Genomic DNA, 18,975 nt, shown 5'->3' with positions numbered 1-18,975 from the left:
AAACAACAGAAAATGGCCCAGGTGTTTGAGCCCTTGTCACCCATGAGGGAGACCCAGATGGAGTTCCAGGTCCCTGGCTTCGCCTGGTCCAGCCCTGCCTATTGTGGCCATTTGGAGAGTGAACCAATGGATGAAAGATACCCGCCCCCCCCCCCCCGCCCTGTAACTCTGTCTTTAAAATAAATAAATATATATTTTTTAAAAAACAAAAACCTGGTGGTTTGTCTCACCACTGGGTGGCAAGTGTTCTTTAAATATTCTGTATACAAGCCTTTTATATGCTTTGTACATATTTTCTCCCAGTCTATGGCTTGTGTTTTTATGTTCTAAAGGGTACATACATTTTGAAATGCTTTTGCTAACTTTATTCCTAAGTATTTGATTCTTATTGATGCTATTGTAGCTCTTTCCTTGATTTTATTTCTTGAATGTTCATTGCTAGTCTCTCATTTTTTTTAAGACTTATTTATTTATTTGAAAGTCAGAGTTACACAGAGAGAGGAGGAGAGGCAGAGAAGAGAGAGAGACAGGTCTTCCATCCTTTGGTTCACTCCCCAAATGGCCGCACCGGCCAGAGCTGCGCTGATCAGAAGCCAGGAGACAGAAGCTTCTTCCAGGTCTCCCACTTGGGTGCAGAGGCCCAAGGACTCGGACCATCTTCTACTGCTTTCTCAGGCCACAACAGAGAGCTGGATCAGAAGTGGAGCAGTCGGGGCTCCAACTGGTGCCCATATGGGATGCTGGCATTGCAAGTGGCAGCTTTACCCACTACGCCACAGCGCTGGCCCCTAGTCTCTCTTACTTTTAACAGATACTTAATTCCATGGAAGTATTCAATGACCTAGACACTTTCATAACTAAAAAGAAGAGCAGCTGCCTCCTGGTGAGAATAAAGTTCAACTACACATTCTGGGAACAGCCTCAAAAAGTTTAATTTCCCTTAGGAAGAGCAATTTAATATATACAAACTATTATATTCTTGAGTGCATAAATGGGTGAGAAAGGAAAGTAAGAACGCTACTTCCCAGGGGCCAATTCCCTATCAGGCATGTACTGAGCTGCCACTTCATCCTGGAGGGTCACAGGACTCAAGCCGGGTGAGCTTGCTCATGACACAATGCAGTCATCCCTCAGAATCTGTCCCCAGTACCCAGAGGGCTGGTTCCAGGAGCCCAAGGATACAAAAATCCAAGGAGGCTCAAGTCCCTTACACAAAATGGTGCAGTGTTTGCATATCACCCATCACGTCCTCCTGTATATTTTAAATTACCTCTAGATTATTTATAATTTATAGTTCTTAACACAATGTAAACCCGCTATAAATAGCTGTTATGTTGTATTGTGTAGAATATAATGACAAGAAAAAACAATCTGGGGGCTGGCACTGTGGTATAGAGGGTAAAACTGCTTCCTACAGTGCCGGCATCCCATATGGGTGCTGGTTCGAGTCCCAGCTGCTCCACTTCCAATCCAGCACTCTGATATGGCCTGGAAAAGCAGTGGAAGATGGCCCAAGTCCTTGAGCAACTGCACCCGTGTTGGAGACCTGTTAGAAGCTCCTGGCTCTGGATCTGCACAGCTCTGGCCATTGCAGCCTTCTGGGAAGTGAACCAGCAGATGGAAGACTTCTCTCTCTCTCAGCTTCTGCCTCTCTGTAACTCTGCCTTTCAAATAAACAAATAAATCTTTAAAAAAAAAAAAAAAGATGTCTACTCTCCTATTCAATAGAATTTTAAAAAAGAAAAAAGTCGATTCTGTCCCGGTTGCCCCTCTTCCAGGCCAGCTCTCTGCTGTGGCCCGGGAGCGCAGTGGAGGATGGCCCAAGTGCTTGGGTCCTGCACCCCATGGGAGACCAGGAGAAGCACCTGGCTCCTGCCATCGGATCAGCGTGGTGCGCCGGCCGCAGCGCGCTGGCCGCGGCGGCCATTGGAGGGTGAACCAACGGCAAAGGAAGACCTTTCTCTCTCTCTCTCTCTCTCACTGTCCACTCTGCCTGTCAAAAAAAAAATAAAATAAAATAAAAAAAGAAAAAAGTCTGTACATGTTCAGTAGAGATGTAATTAAAAAAAAAATCTTTGACCTGTGGTTGGTTGAATCTATGGATGTGTATCCCACGGACACAGAAGGCTGACTGTGCGGGAAAACCTTTTTAGTAGATGGAGAACTGGCATCGCCTGCCCTTAAATCTCTGCTAACATAGTTTCCTGCAGTCTTTTAGCTTGTTTCCTCTGCCCTGTACTTGTCAAGCACATGAACAGATCCAAAGTTTTTGTTGTTGGCTCTGCAGAAAAAAGATGTGTCCTTCCCTTGCAAAAGGAAACAGGTTACTCTTTAAATTCTTATTACCAAGAATTTCCTACCCATACACACAGATTTCCTTTTGGTCAACCATACAGCTTACTTATATCTAGTTAAGCAACTCATGGTATGCATTTAAATTACTTATCAGTGGGGAATGGTGCTGTGGCACAGTGGGTAAAGCTGCTACCTGCAGTACCAGCATCCCATATAGGCGCTGGTTTGAGTCCCGGCTGCTCAACTTCCGATCCAGCTCTTAGCTATGGCCTGGGAAAGCAGTGGAAGATGGCCCCAAGTCCTTGGACCCCTGCACCTGCATGGGAGACCCGGAAGAAGCTCCTGGCTCCTGGCTTCAGATCGGCATAGCTCCTGCCATGGCAGCTATTTGGGGAGTGAGCCATTGGATGGAAGACCTCTCTCTCTCTCTCTGCCTCTCAGTAACTCTGTCTTTCAAATACATAAAAACAAATATTTTAAAAAAATCACCAGTGATTCTTCAAGTATCTGTAGTAGAGTTCCTCATTCTTGCTAGCACATGAAAAGAAACTGGGGCATTTTCATGCAACACTCACGCTGGGAGCTAATGCAGGTAACAGAGGATTAGGCTTGGGCAAGAGCTTTTATGTTTAACTTTTCACTAAAGCATCATATACACTCAGAAAAGCACATCTGTCCTATGTGTACAGCTCTTATATCCATGGCTGTCATGATAACGCTGTCATACACCTGTCAGCCAGCATTTCAAGAAGCTGTGTGCCACGAGGCATTCCAAAAGCCTCTGCACACTCCCTTCCAGGTCCTCTGGGCCCTTCCCCAAGGCAGTCCATCAGCATGAAAGGCTCCTCTGGTGGCTCTAATCTGCAACCAGGGTGGCCTGCTACTGCCTTTCCAGCCCAAGAAAGTCAGAGACAACTGCCAGTCAAGAGAACTAACTAAGGGACATTCACATCACCTACATTCTCCCACTATAACCATACCCCAGGCACCACCAGAAATTCAGCTCACTCAAAAATTTCACTCTAGCTCAACAAAAGTGCTTAGGCCAAAATGGTCACATTTAGAACAATTCTACTATTTGGGAAAACTTTTAAATCACTGAACATCTGGTACTCAACGTCCTTTATCAGAATGACCCTGGAGTTTCTTCTTCAAAGTTCCAGTTAAAGCAAGCTTTGCTCTACTAATATCCTTTTATCAGAGGAGCACTCTCTAAACAACCAAATTTCCTTTTTCATCAGGGCTGGCAGGAGAACTAAAGTACCTTTCCTTGGCCTCAGTTTTCTGATTGAACACTAAACCCCATCTGCCCATGTCGCTGTCTTTTGCTCTTTTATCCTTTGTTTTCAGCACTATTTGTAATTTTTTCAAGCCACCTAAAATCTTGACTACCCAGGCAAAATACTTTTAAAAATATTACATTCTTTTCAAAATATTATTTATAAACTATTTTAGAACAAATATTATTTATTCTTTCTTCATTGTGAGTATCATAACATCTACCACAATATTAACCCGAATAGTTACAGAGTTGATTGATTCCCTGCAATTAGCATGTCACACACTCACGTCCCCCTACCCCCGGCCACTTGGTCTGGTCTAATAAACCCAGTGCGGGCTTGCAGTTAGAAGATTCTGGTTTAAACTCTCTCTCTTCCAATAATCAGACAAATTTTGCTTTCAAATCACCTGGGAATCTTGATAAAAGTTTAAGTTTTGCATAAAAATGCAAATTACAGAGGGTTTGGGTTGAAGCCTGAAAGCTGGGTTTCTAACGAGCCCCCAGGGGGAGCCGCTGCTGCCACACTTTGCTGCCACACTTTGATCAGTCAGACTCCATGGTTTGGGGAACATCACATGACCTTTCTGTACGGGAGAGTTTACACCTATAAGATGGAAGAATAGTACCAGGCTACCTGGGTTCAATACACGGTTAATTAATAAAGTGATAGTATGTGAAAGTGTCTGGATTCTTCAGGACGCATATTATATGAAGTATTATTCTCATCTCCTTCCCCTCCTAAAGGCCTTGTACTCAAAGCAATAACTAAGAAACTAGAAAGCTTTAGAAATAAGTGTGTTTTAAATACCTGTGTATATACAGTAATGCCTAAATTATTCACTCTAGAACTGAATCTACATAATACTGATAGAGGTATACAAAAATAAGAGTACAAAAGTAACTACACAAATTCATTAATTCAAACTAAAGCCCTACTCTGTCTGCACATCCTCTGCTCAGCCATGGGAATACTTATTCTACCACAGGAAGCAAAGTGTTACCCAATCTTACAATGGAAAATAAAGCCAATTGTGCTATTGAAACTAAATTGTGGGGCCGGCGCTGTGGTACAGTGGGTTAAAGCCCTGGCCTGAAGCGCCGGCATCCCACATGGGCGCCGGTTTGAGTCCCGGCTGCTCCACTTCCTATCTAGCTCTCTATTGTGGCCTGGGATAGCAGTAGAGGATGGCCCAAGTCCTTGGGCCCCTGCACCCGCGTGGGAGACCCAGGGGAGGCTCCTGTGCAGCTCCGGCCATTGCAGCCAATTGGGGAGTAAACCATCCGATGGAAGACCTCTCTCTCTCTCTCTGACTCTCCTCTCTCTGTGTAACTCTGACTTTCAAATAAATAAAAATAAATCTTTTAAAAAAAGAAACTAAATTGTTACAATGCTATCCTTTGACATAGCTACACAGAATGACTAGAACAGGAAATCAAATGCTAAAGGAAAGTGGAGAGATCAGTGTTGATCAGAGGCGACAGGGAAGGATTTGTAAGGGGGCAGGAATGCAGACAGCAGGGCAGGGGTAGTGGTGCATGATGGGGCGCCCACAGGTGACTCATCACCCTTCCTGCTTGCTTTCATGGTTACTAGCACTGCCCTTGCCCCATGCTACTCTCCCTTCTCCACCCAGCACCACAGCCACCTTGTTAAAATGGAAACCAGACGATTCGCTCCTCTGCTTAAAATCTTCCAACTGGCTACTCACAATTAAACACAAGCCCTGGATTAAGGCCTTTGATGTCCTAAAGAATGCTACCCCATCTCTCTCTGCTTGGTCTCCTAGCTTTCTTCCTCTGAATTGGTCCTCTCAGGTCCAAACCCAAACCTGCATGCTGTACTCGGGGACGGGCTCTCCTTCCCTCTTTGCCTGGTGGGCTGCCTGTCAGGTTGCGTCAGCAGGGGTCACTAGAGGGAAACCAGAAGCCGGGGAAGCTCTTCTACTTCTCCTGGGTGGCAGCAGCAGCCAGTTGGTCTTCAGCTTCTTTGGAACTTTCAGCACCAGCCTCCCTACATCCCGCTGGCCAGGTACAGCCCTGCACGGGTCGGAGCGAGGGCTGCAGCGGGTGGCTCCTCCAGCCTCTTCCCCAGCTCCAGGGTCACGGTCAGTCCCTGCTGTCATCATCACTGGGTCATTTCAACAGCCCTCTCCCCCTACCCCTTCTCAGCCCTCTAACCTGGTGTAACTGATTTCTAAAGGAAATTCCCTCTGTTGAAACACCCAGTGGAACTGGGAATTTTAGTTCCATCAACTGTACCCTGAATAACACAGCCCCTCACTGCCTTCACTCCAACCACATTGAATACTTTTGCGCCCCTGAACCAAGCTTATCTGCAACTCAGGGTCTTGGCAATCCCAGCTGCCTGCACCTTCTTCCTTAAGTTCCTCCCAGGGCTGGCTCCTTCTCATCGCATAAGCCTTGGTTCAATGGTCGCCTCCCCAGAGAGGCCTCCCCTGACAGCCTAATTAAAAGTATACATTTACTCTTCCAGTCCTCATCTCCTCCCCCTGCTTTATCTCCTTTATTGCCTTCTTTCTTCATTTGTTGAAATGTTTACTTTCTGGCCGGCACCGCGGCTCAACAGGCTAATCCTCCGCCTAGTGGCGCCAGCACACCGGGTTCTAGTCCCGGTTGCCCCTCTTCCAGGCCAGCTCTCTGCTATGGCCCGGGAGTGCAGTGGAGGATGGCCCAAGTGCTTGGGCTCTGCACCCCATGGGAGACCAGGAGAAGCACCTGGCTCCTGCCTTCAGATCAGCGCGGTGCGCCAGCCGCAGCGCACCGGCCGTGGCAGCCATTGGAGGGTGTACCAACGGCAAAGGAAGACCTTTCTCTCTGTCTCTCTCTCTCTCTCTCTCTCTCTCTCTCTCACTGTCCACTCTGTCTGTCAAAAAAAGAAAGAAATGTTTACTTTTTGCCTTGCCTACTACAGTGCGCTTCTCAGGACAGGACTGGGTCCGCCCCAACCACTGCCACATCCATGCTTAGGAGGATGGCCCATGGCAGGAGGCCACTCAGCAGTTGTTGGAAGAATAAATGCATGGAGAACCAAGGACAGATAGAACAGTATAAGCAAATGCGTAAAAGAGGAAATTTGTGTAGTATATAAAGGAGAGGGGAAAAAAGTTCATTGTAGCCGTGATAAAGAACTGGAGAAGGGAGGTAAGTTTGACGAATAGAATGGGACCATATTAGAAACTCTTTTAAATGTAGGCTGAAAAGTTTGACCTTTCTCTTGTAACCACTGAAGATTTACGAACTAGAGGATAGGATGGGGAAGGAGTAAGGTTACTGTAAAAAGAGAGAGCGAGCAGGAGAAAACACTGAATCAAGTGGTTAAGAAAATGTTCATCCAGTAGCAGAGAGAACTGCTGGGTAAGAGATTTGGAAGTAGAGAAATCAGTGGAGACTCACAAATCTACGTAAAAGAGCATAAGATCTGGCTGTGCGATCAAAAAGAACTATTTCTGAGACATCAGAGGATGATCCAACAGAAGTGGGTTCCTGTTTCATTTTGAAGGTGAAGGAGAGATGCTGTAACATCAAGTTTTGAGACGTCACCATTAGAAAAACAGGTGCAGCACAGGGGCCCTGGGCTAAGACGGGGAAGTCGAGGAGGAAGCAGGCTTCTCTGGACTGCATTTCACCTTGGAATTCATAGTACCAGCTACTTCTCCCAAAGGATGTGCTGTTTCTGGCATCTGGTCTTGAGGGTAGAAGAGCTAAATTCTCTCTCAATTTTGATTCGTAATTTGAGTCCTCCCTCTACCTATTTCCCAAAAGACATCAAATGCACAGGATTTGGCAAAAAGGTAGGGTGGCTGAAGAATCAGAATAGACATGCTTAGTTGACAAAGACAAGCCAGTAATCAAATGTAAAAATCCTGGAGAGCAGGGGTTTGGCCTAGTGGTTAGGGTATTGGCTGAGGCACCCATGACCCATATTGGAAAACCTGAGTTCGGAGCCTGGTACTAGGTCCTGGATCCTGCTTCCTGCTGATGTGGACCCTGGGAAGCAGTGGCAACAGCTCAATTGGCTGGGTTCCTGCAATCCATGTGAGAGACCTAGGTTGAGTCTCTGGAGCCTGGCTTTAACCTGGCCCAGCCACAGCCATTATGGACATATGGGGAGTCTCTCTGCCTCTCAAATAAATAATAAGAAATTCTAAGGAAATGTGAAAATCCTGAGAAAGGATAAAATAGAAAGTAGGGGCAAGTGTTTGGCAGAGCAGTTAAGATGCTGTTTGGGATACCTACAACCCACATCAGGGCACCTGAATTCAAGTTCCAGCTTCACTTCTGATTCCAGCTTCCTGCTAATGTGCACCCTGGGAGGCAGCAGAGGGTCTCAAGTTCTTGGGTCCCTGCCTCCCACATGAGAGACCTGGAGTCAGTTCCCAGCTCCTGACTTTGGTCTGGCCCCGCCTCAGCTGTTGCAGATATTAGGGAAGTGAACCAGCAGATGAAAGATTCTGTCTGTCTCCCTCTCTGTGTCTCTCTGCCTTTCACATAAAATGAAAAAAATAAAAACTTTTTAAAAGTAGATACTTTTTATAAAGAATAAATTTGCACATGTTGTACAAACTTACTCCTTTCACACAGAAAATCACTTTACCACTCCTACCTGTGCAGCAGAAATCTTGGCCACTTGAATAATTTTCTCCATAGACAGGTAGCTCTGTTGGGAAGGAGCAGGGCCAATGGCATATGCTTCGTCAGCCTGTTCAAGAAATATGACATATTTAGAAGATGATACAATGAGGGCACAGAGAACTGCTTTGGGCTGGAACTGAGAAACAGAAGTACTAGCCTGTGTGCCTGTGTCATAAAAACTAAGCCAGTCCTGAAATCTTCTGCATGAAAGGATGCTAAAATTTGGTTTTCACAGATGAACCACACACTGGAGTGAAATGAAAGTGTCTTTGGAAAGAAATGGGCATCAGTCATGCTATGATTAATAACAGTAACAATAACAGCAATAATAGCAATAAGCAATAATGTATTTAATGCCCAAAAGTTACAACATGACAATAGACACAGATATACACAGCAAGAAAAAATTTACAACAGTTTACCAGTGGGGCCAGTGCTGTGGTGTAGTGGGTAAAGCCATCATCTGCAGTACTGGTCCCATATGAACGCTGGTTCAGTCCCAGCTGCTCTACTTCCAATCCAGCTAACTGCTAACGTGCCTGGGAAAGCAGTGGGAGCTGGGCCAGGTCCCTGGGCCCTGCACCCTTGTGAGAGACCCCGAAGCTCCTGGCTCCTGGCTTCAGAATGGCCCAGCTCCAGCCGTTGCAGCCGTTTGAGGAATGAACCAATGATGGACGACCTTTCTCTCTCTCTCTCTGGCTCTGCCTCTCTGTAACTCTGCCTTTCAAATAATTAAATAAATCTTTGGAAAAAAAGTTTACTAGTTTACATAGTTATGAGAGTATGATGACACTGCTTCTTCCATATATTTGTTAATTATTTTATACTGGCCTTTGAAACTTCCATGTAGCTTTTTTTCTGATCCACCATCTGCAGTGGAACTGTTGCCAAGACAGTTTTTTTTTTTTTTTTTAAGATTTATTTATTTATTTGAAATGCAGAGTTACAGAGAGGCAGAGGCAGAGAGAGAGAGAGAGAGAGAAGTCTTCTATCTGCTGGTTCACTCCCCAGATGGCCACAACAGTCAGAGCTGGACTGACCTGGAGCCATGAGCCAGGAGCTTCTTCCGAGTCTCCCACATGGGTGCAGGGGCCCAAGGGCTTGAGCCATCTTCTACTGCTTTCCCAGGCCATAGCAAAGAGCTGAACATGAAGTGGAGCAGCCAGGACTCGAACCGGCACCCATATGGGATGCCAGCACAGCAGATGATGGGTTTACCCACTATACCACAGCACCAGCCCCAAGACATAGATTTTTGTGAAAACCCTTAAGGGGAAGACCATATCATGAGGATTTGCACATTTATATGAGCATGTTTCTGTGACAGACACCTAGAGGAATATTTGTAGGGTTGAGCTGAATGATATCCACATGTTTAATCAGCTCTTGAAATGATTTTATGGATTTCTAACCACCTTAATCAATACTGAATATTATTCATCTTCTAAGTTATTGCTATTTCATTGGATCATATAAAGATTTTTTAAAATTTTTATTAAGTTTTTTTTTTTAAATCTATTCGAAAGGCAGAGTTAGAGAGAGAGAGAGAGAGATCTTTTATCCATTGGTTCACTCCCTAAATGGCCACAATGGCCAAAGCTGGGCCTAGCCAAAGCTAAAAGCCAGGGGCTTCTTCCAGGTCTCCCTCATGGGTTCAGGGGCCCATGCACTTGTACCATCTTCCCTTGCTTTCCCAGGTGCATTATCAGGGAGCTGGATTGGAAATGGAGCTGCTGGGACTCGAACTAGCACTCATATGGGATGCCAGTGTCACAGCTGGCAACTTTACCGACTATGCTACAACGCCAGCCCCTAAGTTTTTTTTTTAATATTGATTTTATTTATTTGAAAGGCAGAGTCACAGAGAAAGAGAGAGAGAGACAGAGTGAGAGAAATCTTCAATTTGCTGATTCAACCCCCTCCCCAGCAGCTAGCTAAAACGGCCTCAGCTGGGCCAGGCTAAAGCTAAGAGCCAGGAACTCCATCTGAGTCTCCTACATGGAGACCCAGAGGCCCAAGTACTTCCACTGCTTTCCCAGCCACATTAGCAGGGAACTAGATCAGAAGTGGAGAAGATGGGGCTCAAACCAGCACTTGTATAGATTGTTGGCATCGCAGGCCACAGCTTAACCCACAATGCCACAACACCAGGCTCCAAAGAAAGGTTTAAAGTCAAGAAATAACATGATCAAATTTTTATTTTAAATTCTCAGTCTGGCTGAAGCACAAAAAACAGGTTGTGGGAGGCAGGCAAGTGGAATAAGGAGATGACTGTGGAGTACAGCATGTGGCACCCAGGAGATGCCAGTGACTGTGACCTAAGGTACAGGCGGAAGCGGGCAGAGAGAACTGCTTGGGAAGTAGCACTAACAGCACTCGGGGAGTTTTTTAGATGGAGAGGCGAGGGGTGAAATACTGGAGAGGGAGACAGAGAGAGAGATATTCAAAGACACCCGATCTCCAGCATTATATTATTATGAGCAACGTCATGGCCATCTACTGTGTAAAGGACACGTGCAAAAAGTAGGTTCAGTAAGATGCAAAGCCTGGGGTTCAGTTTCAGATGTTTTAGTTCAGTACCTGTGACACAGGCGAGGGGAGACAGGGAATGGGCAGTTGGCACAGCATGTATCATGCTCAAAAGAAAGTCAGAGCTAAACACAGAAATTTGGGAGCTTTTTGCAAAGCCAAGGGAGGAGGTGAATGACTTAGAACAAGAGCTCACTGTGAGAACAGAAGGCCAAAGACCAAGTCTTAAGGGTGTGGCACATGGGCAGGGGCTGGAGAAAGGACATTGGCAGAGGACAGAAGAGACGGAGGTCACAAAAGCCAAAGGAAGCATTTACTTCTAAAAGGAGAGAGTGGTTGATCACAGTGTTACGTAAGGCCAAGGGGTCAAATCAGCCTGGGCAGGAAAAGACTGCATCAGACCGAGGGACACGGACACGAGGAGTGGCTCTGCAGGAGCTATGCCAGTGGAGGAGCAAGGACATAAACTCAACAGAAGTGGCTCGAGAACAGAATAGGAGGTAAGGACAGGACACGGGGCCAGTGATGATTAAGCTGGCAAGAAAAGGGAGAATCGCCGGCGCCGCGGCTCACTAGGCTAATCCTCCGCCTAGCGGCGCCGGCACACCGGGTTCTAGTCCCGGTCGGGGCGCCGGATTCTGTCCCGGTTGCTCCTCTTCCAGGCCAGCTCTCTGCTGTGGCCCGGGAGTGCAGTGGAGGATGGCCCAGGTGCTTGGGCCCTGCACCCCATGGGAAACCAGGATAAGTACCTGGCTCCTGCCATTGGATCAGCGCTGTGCGCCGGCCGCAGTGCGCTGGCCACGGCGGCCATTGGAGGGTGAACCAACGGCAAAAGGAAGACCTTTCTCTCTGTCTCTCTCTCTCACTGTCCACTCTGCCTGTCAAAAAAGAAAAAAAAAAAAAACAGCAAGAAAAGGGAGAAGGAAGAGGGTGCTAGGTGGGTAGCGGGGGATGTGGGGCTAGCACATCGGACAGACTACACCATATTTAAATGCTTATGTTCCTGAAGTTGTACTTATGAAATGCATGAAGCTTGTATTCCTTAAATAAAAGGTTTATTTCGGGGGAAAAATAAAAGAAATACTTTCATACATTAAAAGAAAATTTTTAAATGCTTTAGGAAGGATCTAGGAGACTGGTTAATATTTTTTGAGGAAGGAATGCAACATTTTACTTATTAATATTTTAATCAAATCAACTGTATACATGAAAGGGTTCAATGTGATGCTCTGATGCTTGTATACCATGTGGAATGACTGAATCAATCTAGTTAACATATCTCTCATGGATAGTTTTGATGGTGAGACATGTGAAATTTCCCTTAGTCATCTGAGAAAACTCTTATTAAACAGGTGAGAAGAGAAGGATCGGGGAGCTCAGGCAGACGACTGGACCCGGATGGGAAGAGAACACGTGTAGACGCAGGTGGGTCAGTAGAGTGCAGAGGACGCTCGGTTGTTTTCTCTGTAAAATCAAGACCGTCTGCTGCTGGGGCTGGGACACTGACATTCCGACTGAAGTTCCTGGGTCCGAGTCCTGGCTCTACTCCTAATGTCGGCTTCCTGTTGATACGCACCCTGGGAGGCAGCAGGTAATTGGGTCCCTGCCACCCATGTGAGAGACCTGGATTGCATTTTTTTTTAAAGATTTTTATTTCTTTGAGAAGCAGAGTTACAGAAAAAAGGTCTTCCATCTGCTGGTTCACTCCCCAAATGGCCGCAATAGCCAGAACTGGGCTGATACGAAGCCAGGAGCTTCTTCCAGATCTCCCACATAGGTGCAGGGGCCCAAGGACTTGGGTCACCTTCCACTGCTTTCCCAGGGCACAGCAGAGAGCTGGATCAGAAGAGGAGCTGCCGAGACACAAGCCGGCACACCCCATACAGGATGCCGCTGCCACAGGTGGAGGCTTAGCCCACTACGCCACAGCGTCAACCCCCTGGATTGCATTAGAAGGTTCCTGATTTCAGCCTGGCCCAGCCCCAGCTGTTGTGAGGGTTTGTGGGGTGAACCAGCAGACGGGGGCAATCTCTCTCCCCCTCCCCACCCCTTTCCTCTTTTGAGTCTTTCAGATAGATAGATAGATAGATAAGATCTGCTGAGAATACACGAGTAGAGGGAAAATCAAAGGTTGTAATGAAGTAAAACTGGCTGGAAACAGGCATGGCCAAAAATCGGGAAAGAAAAGCAGCTCAGAGCCCTGAGGGCCTGCGGTGTGGTGATGAAGGCAGGTGACGCCAAGCACCGTGAGTTTACACTGGTGCTTGGGGCCCCACTGCAGACACAGTGAAAGCCAGTAGTTGAATTCATCTGTGACTGGGCTTCTGTCTGGCAAACAACAGCCAGTAATAACAGACAACATTTACAAACCCCAGGGGAGTCCACTCATTTTAGCTATATTTAATTTTACAGATAAAGCAAGGCTCAGAAACACGAAGTGATTTGCCTGAGATCACTCAGCCAGTCCACGGCAGTTGTTACAAACCCAGCCTTGGGGTCCGGTGCTGTGGCATAGTGGGTAAAGCTGCCACTTGCAGTGCCAGCATTCCATATGGGTGCCAGTTTGAGACCCAGCTGCTCCACTTCCTTTAAAAAAAAATTTTAATTATGTCTTTGAAAGTCAGAGTTACAAAGAGAGAGAGAGAGAGAGAGAGAGAGAGAGGTCCTCCATCTGCCGGTTCACTCCCCAATTGGCCACAACGGCTGGAGCTGCACCGATCCGAAACCAGGAGCCAGAAGCTTCTTCCTTGTCTCCCATTCGGACACAGGGGTCCAAAGGACTTGGGCCATCCTCCACTGCCTTCCCAGGCCACAGCAGGGAGCTAGATTGGAAGTGGAGCGGCCAGGACTCAAACCGGTGCCCATATGGGATGCCAGCACTGCAGGCAGCAGCTTTACCTGCTACACCACAGCGCCAGCCCCATGATCCACTTCCAATCCAGCTCTCTGCTGTGGCCTGGGAAAGCAGTAGAAGATGGCCCAAGTCCTTGGGCTCCTCCACCCATGTGGGAGACTGCTCAAGGCTCCAGCGGTTGTGGCCAATTGGGGAGTGAACCAGCAGAACCAGCAGATGGAAGACCTCTCTCTCTCTCTCTCTCTCTCTCTCTGTCCCTCCTCTCTCTGTGTATGTGTAACTCTGACTTTCAGATAGATAGATAAATAGATAGATAGTAAACAAACCCTAGCCTTGAACCTAGTCCTCGCACAGCAGGGACGTGGCCATGAACTATTCAAAGTGTGGTCTGCGATCAGCCACCCTCTGAACTGTCCTGAGCAATCCCTGAAGAGATAAGGACTTGCCTGTAACTTGCCACTCAGCATGCTGTTTAGTTCAAAGCGTGTTACATCTGGAAAACATTCCCAAGTGGAAATATTCGTGAGCAGTTGAACAACTTAAACCCTGTCAACTCTAGGAAAATATCAAATGTCATTGGAAAGGGCTAAAATACTGACACGATAAACAAGTCACTGTGATCACTTAGAGGACTGCTTGTCGGTGTGAAACAACATACCATATCTACATGCATGGAATTCCTGTCGGCCTCACTGTAAACAGCCACGGACCGAACACCCATTTTTTTGGCTGTTCGCATCACCCTGCAGGCAATTTCTCCTCTGTTTGCAATGAGGACCTTGGTAATGTTTCTTCCTGTTTAAAATACCATGAAAACCATACACAAATGTTACAGGGGAGGAAGGAATAAGAAAGAGAATATTAACCAGCTGATAAAAAATTTCTTTTCTAAATTCAGCGTAACAGAGCATAAAATTACCATTTTAACTGATATTAGTGTATTCATTTCCACTGAAATTCAAGATGATCTAACCCACATAAATGCTTACATTACTCTGATTTTTGAATTTAAAATAAACAGAAAATTAAAAGATGCTTTGTTATGTCAAAATTCAAATTGTAAAGCTTAAAAACATCATAATTAGGGGCTGGCACTGTGGCATAGTGGACTAAGCCTCCGCCTGAGGTGCCGGCATCCCATATGGGTAGTATTTGGAGTCCCAGCTGCTCCTCTTCCAAACCAGCTCTCTACTATGGCCTGATAAAGCAGTAAAGGATGGCCCAAATGCTTGGGACCCTGCATCCACGTAGGAGACCCAGAAGAAGCTCCTGGCTCCTGACTTTGGATCGGCCTAGCTCTAGCCTTTGTGGCCATTTGGGGACTGAACCAGTGGCTAGATCTTTCTATATCTCTCCCTCTCTCTCTATAACTCTGCCTTTCAAATAAATTTTTTTTTTTTTTTAAATCTGAAAGGTAGAGCTATAGAAAGTGAGAGAGACAGAAAGGTCTTCCCTCCGCTGCTTTCACTCTCCAAATGGCTATCATAGCCAGCGCTGTGCCAATCCGAAGCCAGGAGCCAAGTGCTTCCTCCCGGTCTCCCACGTGGGAGCAGGGGCCCAAGTACCTGGGCCATCCTCCACTGCCCTCCTAGGCCACAGCAGAGAGCTGGACTGGAAAAGGGGCAACTGGGACAGAATCCAGCGTCCATATGGGATGCCGGCGCCGCAGGCGGAGGATTAACCTAATGAGCCATGGCTCCAACCCTTCAAATACATTTTAAAAAATATTTTTAAAAATTGTAATTAATAATAACTAATTTTTAATAAGTACTTTCATGTCCTAAGTCCTGTACTGAAGACTCAATTTGGGGGCCAGCATTGTGGCATAGCAGGTAAAGTCACAGTATGCATTGCCAGCATCCCATATGGGGGCCTGTTGAGACCTGGCTGCTCTACTTCCAATCCAGCCCCCTGCTAATGTGCCTGGGAAAGCAGCACAAGATGGCCTAAGTGCTTGGGCCCCTGCACACACATGGGAGACCTGAAAGAACCAGCAGAAGGAAGATCTGTCTCTCTCTCTCTGTTCTTCTCTCTCTCTCTTTTTTTTTTTTTTTTTTTTTTTGACAGGCAGAGTTACAGACAGTGAGAGAGAGACAGAGAGAAAGGTCTTCCTTCTATTGGTTCACCCCCTAAATGGCCGCAACGGCCAGAACTGCGCTGATCCGAAGCCAGGAGCCAGGTGCTTCCTCCTGGTCTCCCATGCGGGTGCAGGGCCCAAGCACTTGGGCATCCTCCACTGCCCTCCCGAGCCATAGCAGAGAGCTGGACTAGAAGAGAAGCAACCAGGACAGAACCCAGCGCCCAACCGGGAATAGAATCCGGGGTGCCGGTGCCAATTAACCAAGTGAGCCATGTTCTCTCTTTGTAACTCTGACCTTCAAATAAGTAAACAATCTTTAAAAAAAAGACTCTCGGGGGGCCGGCGCCGTAGCTCATTATGTTGATCCTCCGCCTGCAGTGCCGGTATCCCATCTGGGCTGAATCCCCATTCTAGACCCAGAATCCCATTCTATCCCAGTTGTCCCTCTTCCAGTCCAGCTCTCTGCTGTGGCCCGGGAAGGCAGTGTAGGATGGCCCAAGTGCTTGGGCCCCTGCACCCGCATGGGGGACCGGGAGGAGGCACCTGGCTCCTGGCTTCGGATCGGCGCAATGCTGGCTGTGGCGGCCATTTTGGGGGTGAGCCAACAGAGGGAAGACCTTTCTCTCTGTCTCTCTCTCTCTCGCTGTCTAATTCTGTCAAATAAATTAAAAAACAAAACAAAACAAATAAAAAAAAGACTCTGTACTCAGATTTTCACAATCCTAATAAAGTAGATACTGTTATCATTATCTCTGCTTTAAAGATGAAGAAACTAATGTTGAAAGACGAATTACTTTCCCAAAATTATATAGCTAAGTAGAAGTGACAGGTTCAGGATTTGAACCCAGGTCTGCCTCACTCCCAAATTGGAACTCTGGGGCTGGTGTTGTGGCATAGTGGGCTAAGCCTTCCCCTGTGGTGCCGGCACCCATATGGGTGCCAGTTCTAGTCCTGCCTGCTCCTCTTCCCATCCACCTCTCTGCTGAGGCCTGGGAAAGCAGTAGAAGATGGCCCAAGTGCTTGGGCCCTTCCACCTCATGGGAGACCTGGAAGAAGCTGCTGGCTCCTGGCTTTGCATGGGCTCAGCTCTGGCTGTTGCAGTCATCTGGGGAGTGAGCCAGTGGATGGAAGACCTTTCTTTCTGTCTCTCCCTCTCTCTGTAACTCTGCCTCCCAAATAAATAAATCTAAAAAAAAAAAAAAAAAAACCAAACAAACAAAAAAAAACTGGAGCTTTTCAGTCACTCTGACCCACGGCCTCTATATGTGGTTCTCTTGCAATACAAACGACTACTGCACCAGTCTGCTGGCATCAGTGCCATGACATGCTATAGCATTAATATAGAAAACGCACTTCTGTCATTACACATGAGATATACTTTGAGTTTATAAGAAATTCTTTCTTTCTTTCTTTCTTTTTTACAGGCAGAGTGGAGAGTGAGAGAGAGAGACAGAGAGAAAGGTCTTCCTTTACCATTGGTTCACCCCTCAATGGCCGCTGCAGTCGGTGTGCTATGGCCAGCGCAATGCACTGATCTGAAGCCAGGAAGAGGAGCAACGAGACAGAATCTGGCGCCCTGACCGGGACTAGAACCCAGGGTGCCAGCGCCGCAGGCGGAGGATTAGCCTAGTGAGCCATGGCGCCGGCCAAGAAATTATTTCTTTTTTAAAAAACATAAAGTCTAATGTAATTTAAATCTTATTTGTTTGAGAGGCAGACAGATAAAGACGTCCCATCCACTGGTTCGCTCCCCAAATGCTCACCAGGGTTGGGACTGGGCCAGGCCCCCCAGGCAAAGCCAGTGGGTGGGAAGGCTATCCAGGGCTGCCGCAGGGATGGCAGGCACCTCACTACTTGCACTGTTACCACTGGCTTGCAGGTTCTGCACTAGCAAGAAGCTGGAGTTAGGAGCCTGAGCTGGGAAGCAAACCCAGGTACTCTAATACACGGTGCGGTTGTCTTACTCTCTAGGCCAAATGCCTGCTCCAGATTTCACATAATTTAACACAGTGTTTGTCAGTGGTGATTCAAGGAGCCCAGGAGTAGTCACAGGGACACTAGGATGTGTGTGCCAGAGAGCGGGGAAGGAGCTGGTGGTGATGACGGGGTTGGTAGGGAGTTGACCCAATCAACCAGAAGTTGCACTTTCACAAATTCTATATAGTTGGGAATTTCATGTAAAATGTTATTTGGAAAAAAAATTCTTGCTATTTAAAATTTTTGTTTTAAAAACGATAATTTAGACCAGCATGGGTATACAATACATACCAAGAGAGTCAAACAGAAAAATACAAATATAAAACATTTCCATTATTGCTCTCTATATTTTAAAATCAACAGCAAGAGAGATTTGATATATGAGGTAAAAACCATGACTCAATGCTTACTAAGAAAATTACCATGAAAATCCAAAATGTTAAAGGTTTATGAGAAATAATAAATTATGCATATTAAGGAATTAAACATTTTTCTTTCTCAGTTTGCAATCTGAAGCAAAGCCAAATAGTAAAACAAAGTTTATCAGTACCTGTGGTTGTTGCATATTTCATGGTTCTTTGCTTCCAAGCCCATCTCCTGTAAAATAAATCCAAGTGGAATTATAACTAAACAGAATATGCAAGATCAGTCATTATTCTTTGAAAGGAACTTGTATTTTTTTTTTTTTTTTTTTTTTAGTTTGAAACCAAGTCCAAAATGCCCTAAACAGCACTTAGAATCAGCCCTTAAGGCATTCAGATCTGGCTGAAAAGCCCATGAGAACATTTCAGGCATGGAAAGCCAAGACACTGTGGCAAAAAAATGACCTACATGAAAGGTCTCTGTGAGATCCCGGTGGAAAGAAGGGGCCATCAAAGAAAGAGGTACCTTTCTCTGAAGGGAGGAGAGAACTTCCACTTTGACTATGGTCTTGTCTAAATAATGTCAGTTTGTGGACTCAAGAGGCTTCCACAGCCTTGGCAGCTCATGACAAAGCTTTGGGTGATTACTGACACCAAAAACAAGAGTGTCAATTGTGAAATCAACAACAGGAGTCACTGCACTTGTTCCCCATGTAGGACCTCTGTCCTTAATGTGTTGTACTATGAGAATTGACAGTAAAACTAGCCTTCAAACAGTACTTTATACTTTGTGTGTCTGTGTGGGTGCAACTGTTGTAATCTTTACTTAGTATATACTAAATTGATCTTCTGTATATAAAGATAATTGAAATGAATCTTAATGAAGAATGGGATGGGAGAGGGAGTAGGAGATGGGATGGTTTGGGGGTGGTAGGGCAGGTGT

The 18,975-nt window shown here is 46.3% G+C and overlaps 1 protein-coding gene across 8 annotated transcripts in view; it reads right to left on the bottom strand.

Annotated features, from left to right (window-relative positions):
• The window catches only part of MCCC1 (methylcrotonyl-CoA carboxylase subunit 1), a 77,912-nt gene that overhangs the window by 53,387 nt on the left and 5,550 nt on the right, over positions 1–18,975 (bottom strand). For 4 of the 8 annotated variants that reach the window (XM_051818818.2, XM_051818817.2, XM_051818821.2 and 1 more), the window contains exons 2-4: positions 18,221–18,267; positions 14,272–14,408; positions 8,202–8,297 (exon numbers count right to left, since the gene is read on the bottom strand). In XM_051818818.2, coding sequence (XP_051674778.2) covers positions 8,202–8,297; positions 14,272–14,408; positions 18,221–18,242 — 255 coding nt within the window. In that variant the 5' untranslated portion in view covers positions 18,243–18,267. The remainder of the gene's footprint in view (positions 1–8,201; positions 8,298–14,271; positions 14,409–18,220; positions 18,268–18,975) is intronic. The other 4 variants (XM_051818823.2, XM_051818822.2, XM_070072457.1 and 1 more) reach the window with 1 other exon arrangement.

Source organism: Oryctolagus cuniculus, chromosome 4 (assembly GCF_964237555.1).
Source record: "Oryctolagus cuniculus chromosome 4, mOryCun1.1, whole genome shotgun sequence".
NCBI classification, from domain to species: Eukaryota; Metazoa; Chordata; class Mammalia; order Lagomorpha; family Leporidae; genus Oryctolagus; species Oryctolagus cuniculus.
The sequence above is the reverse complement of the archived record's forward strand: the minus strand, read 5'-3'. Positions and strand labels throughout refer to the sequence as shown.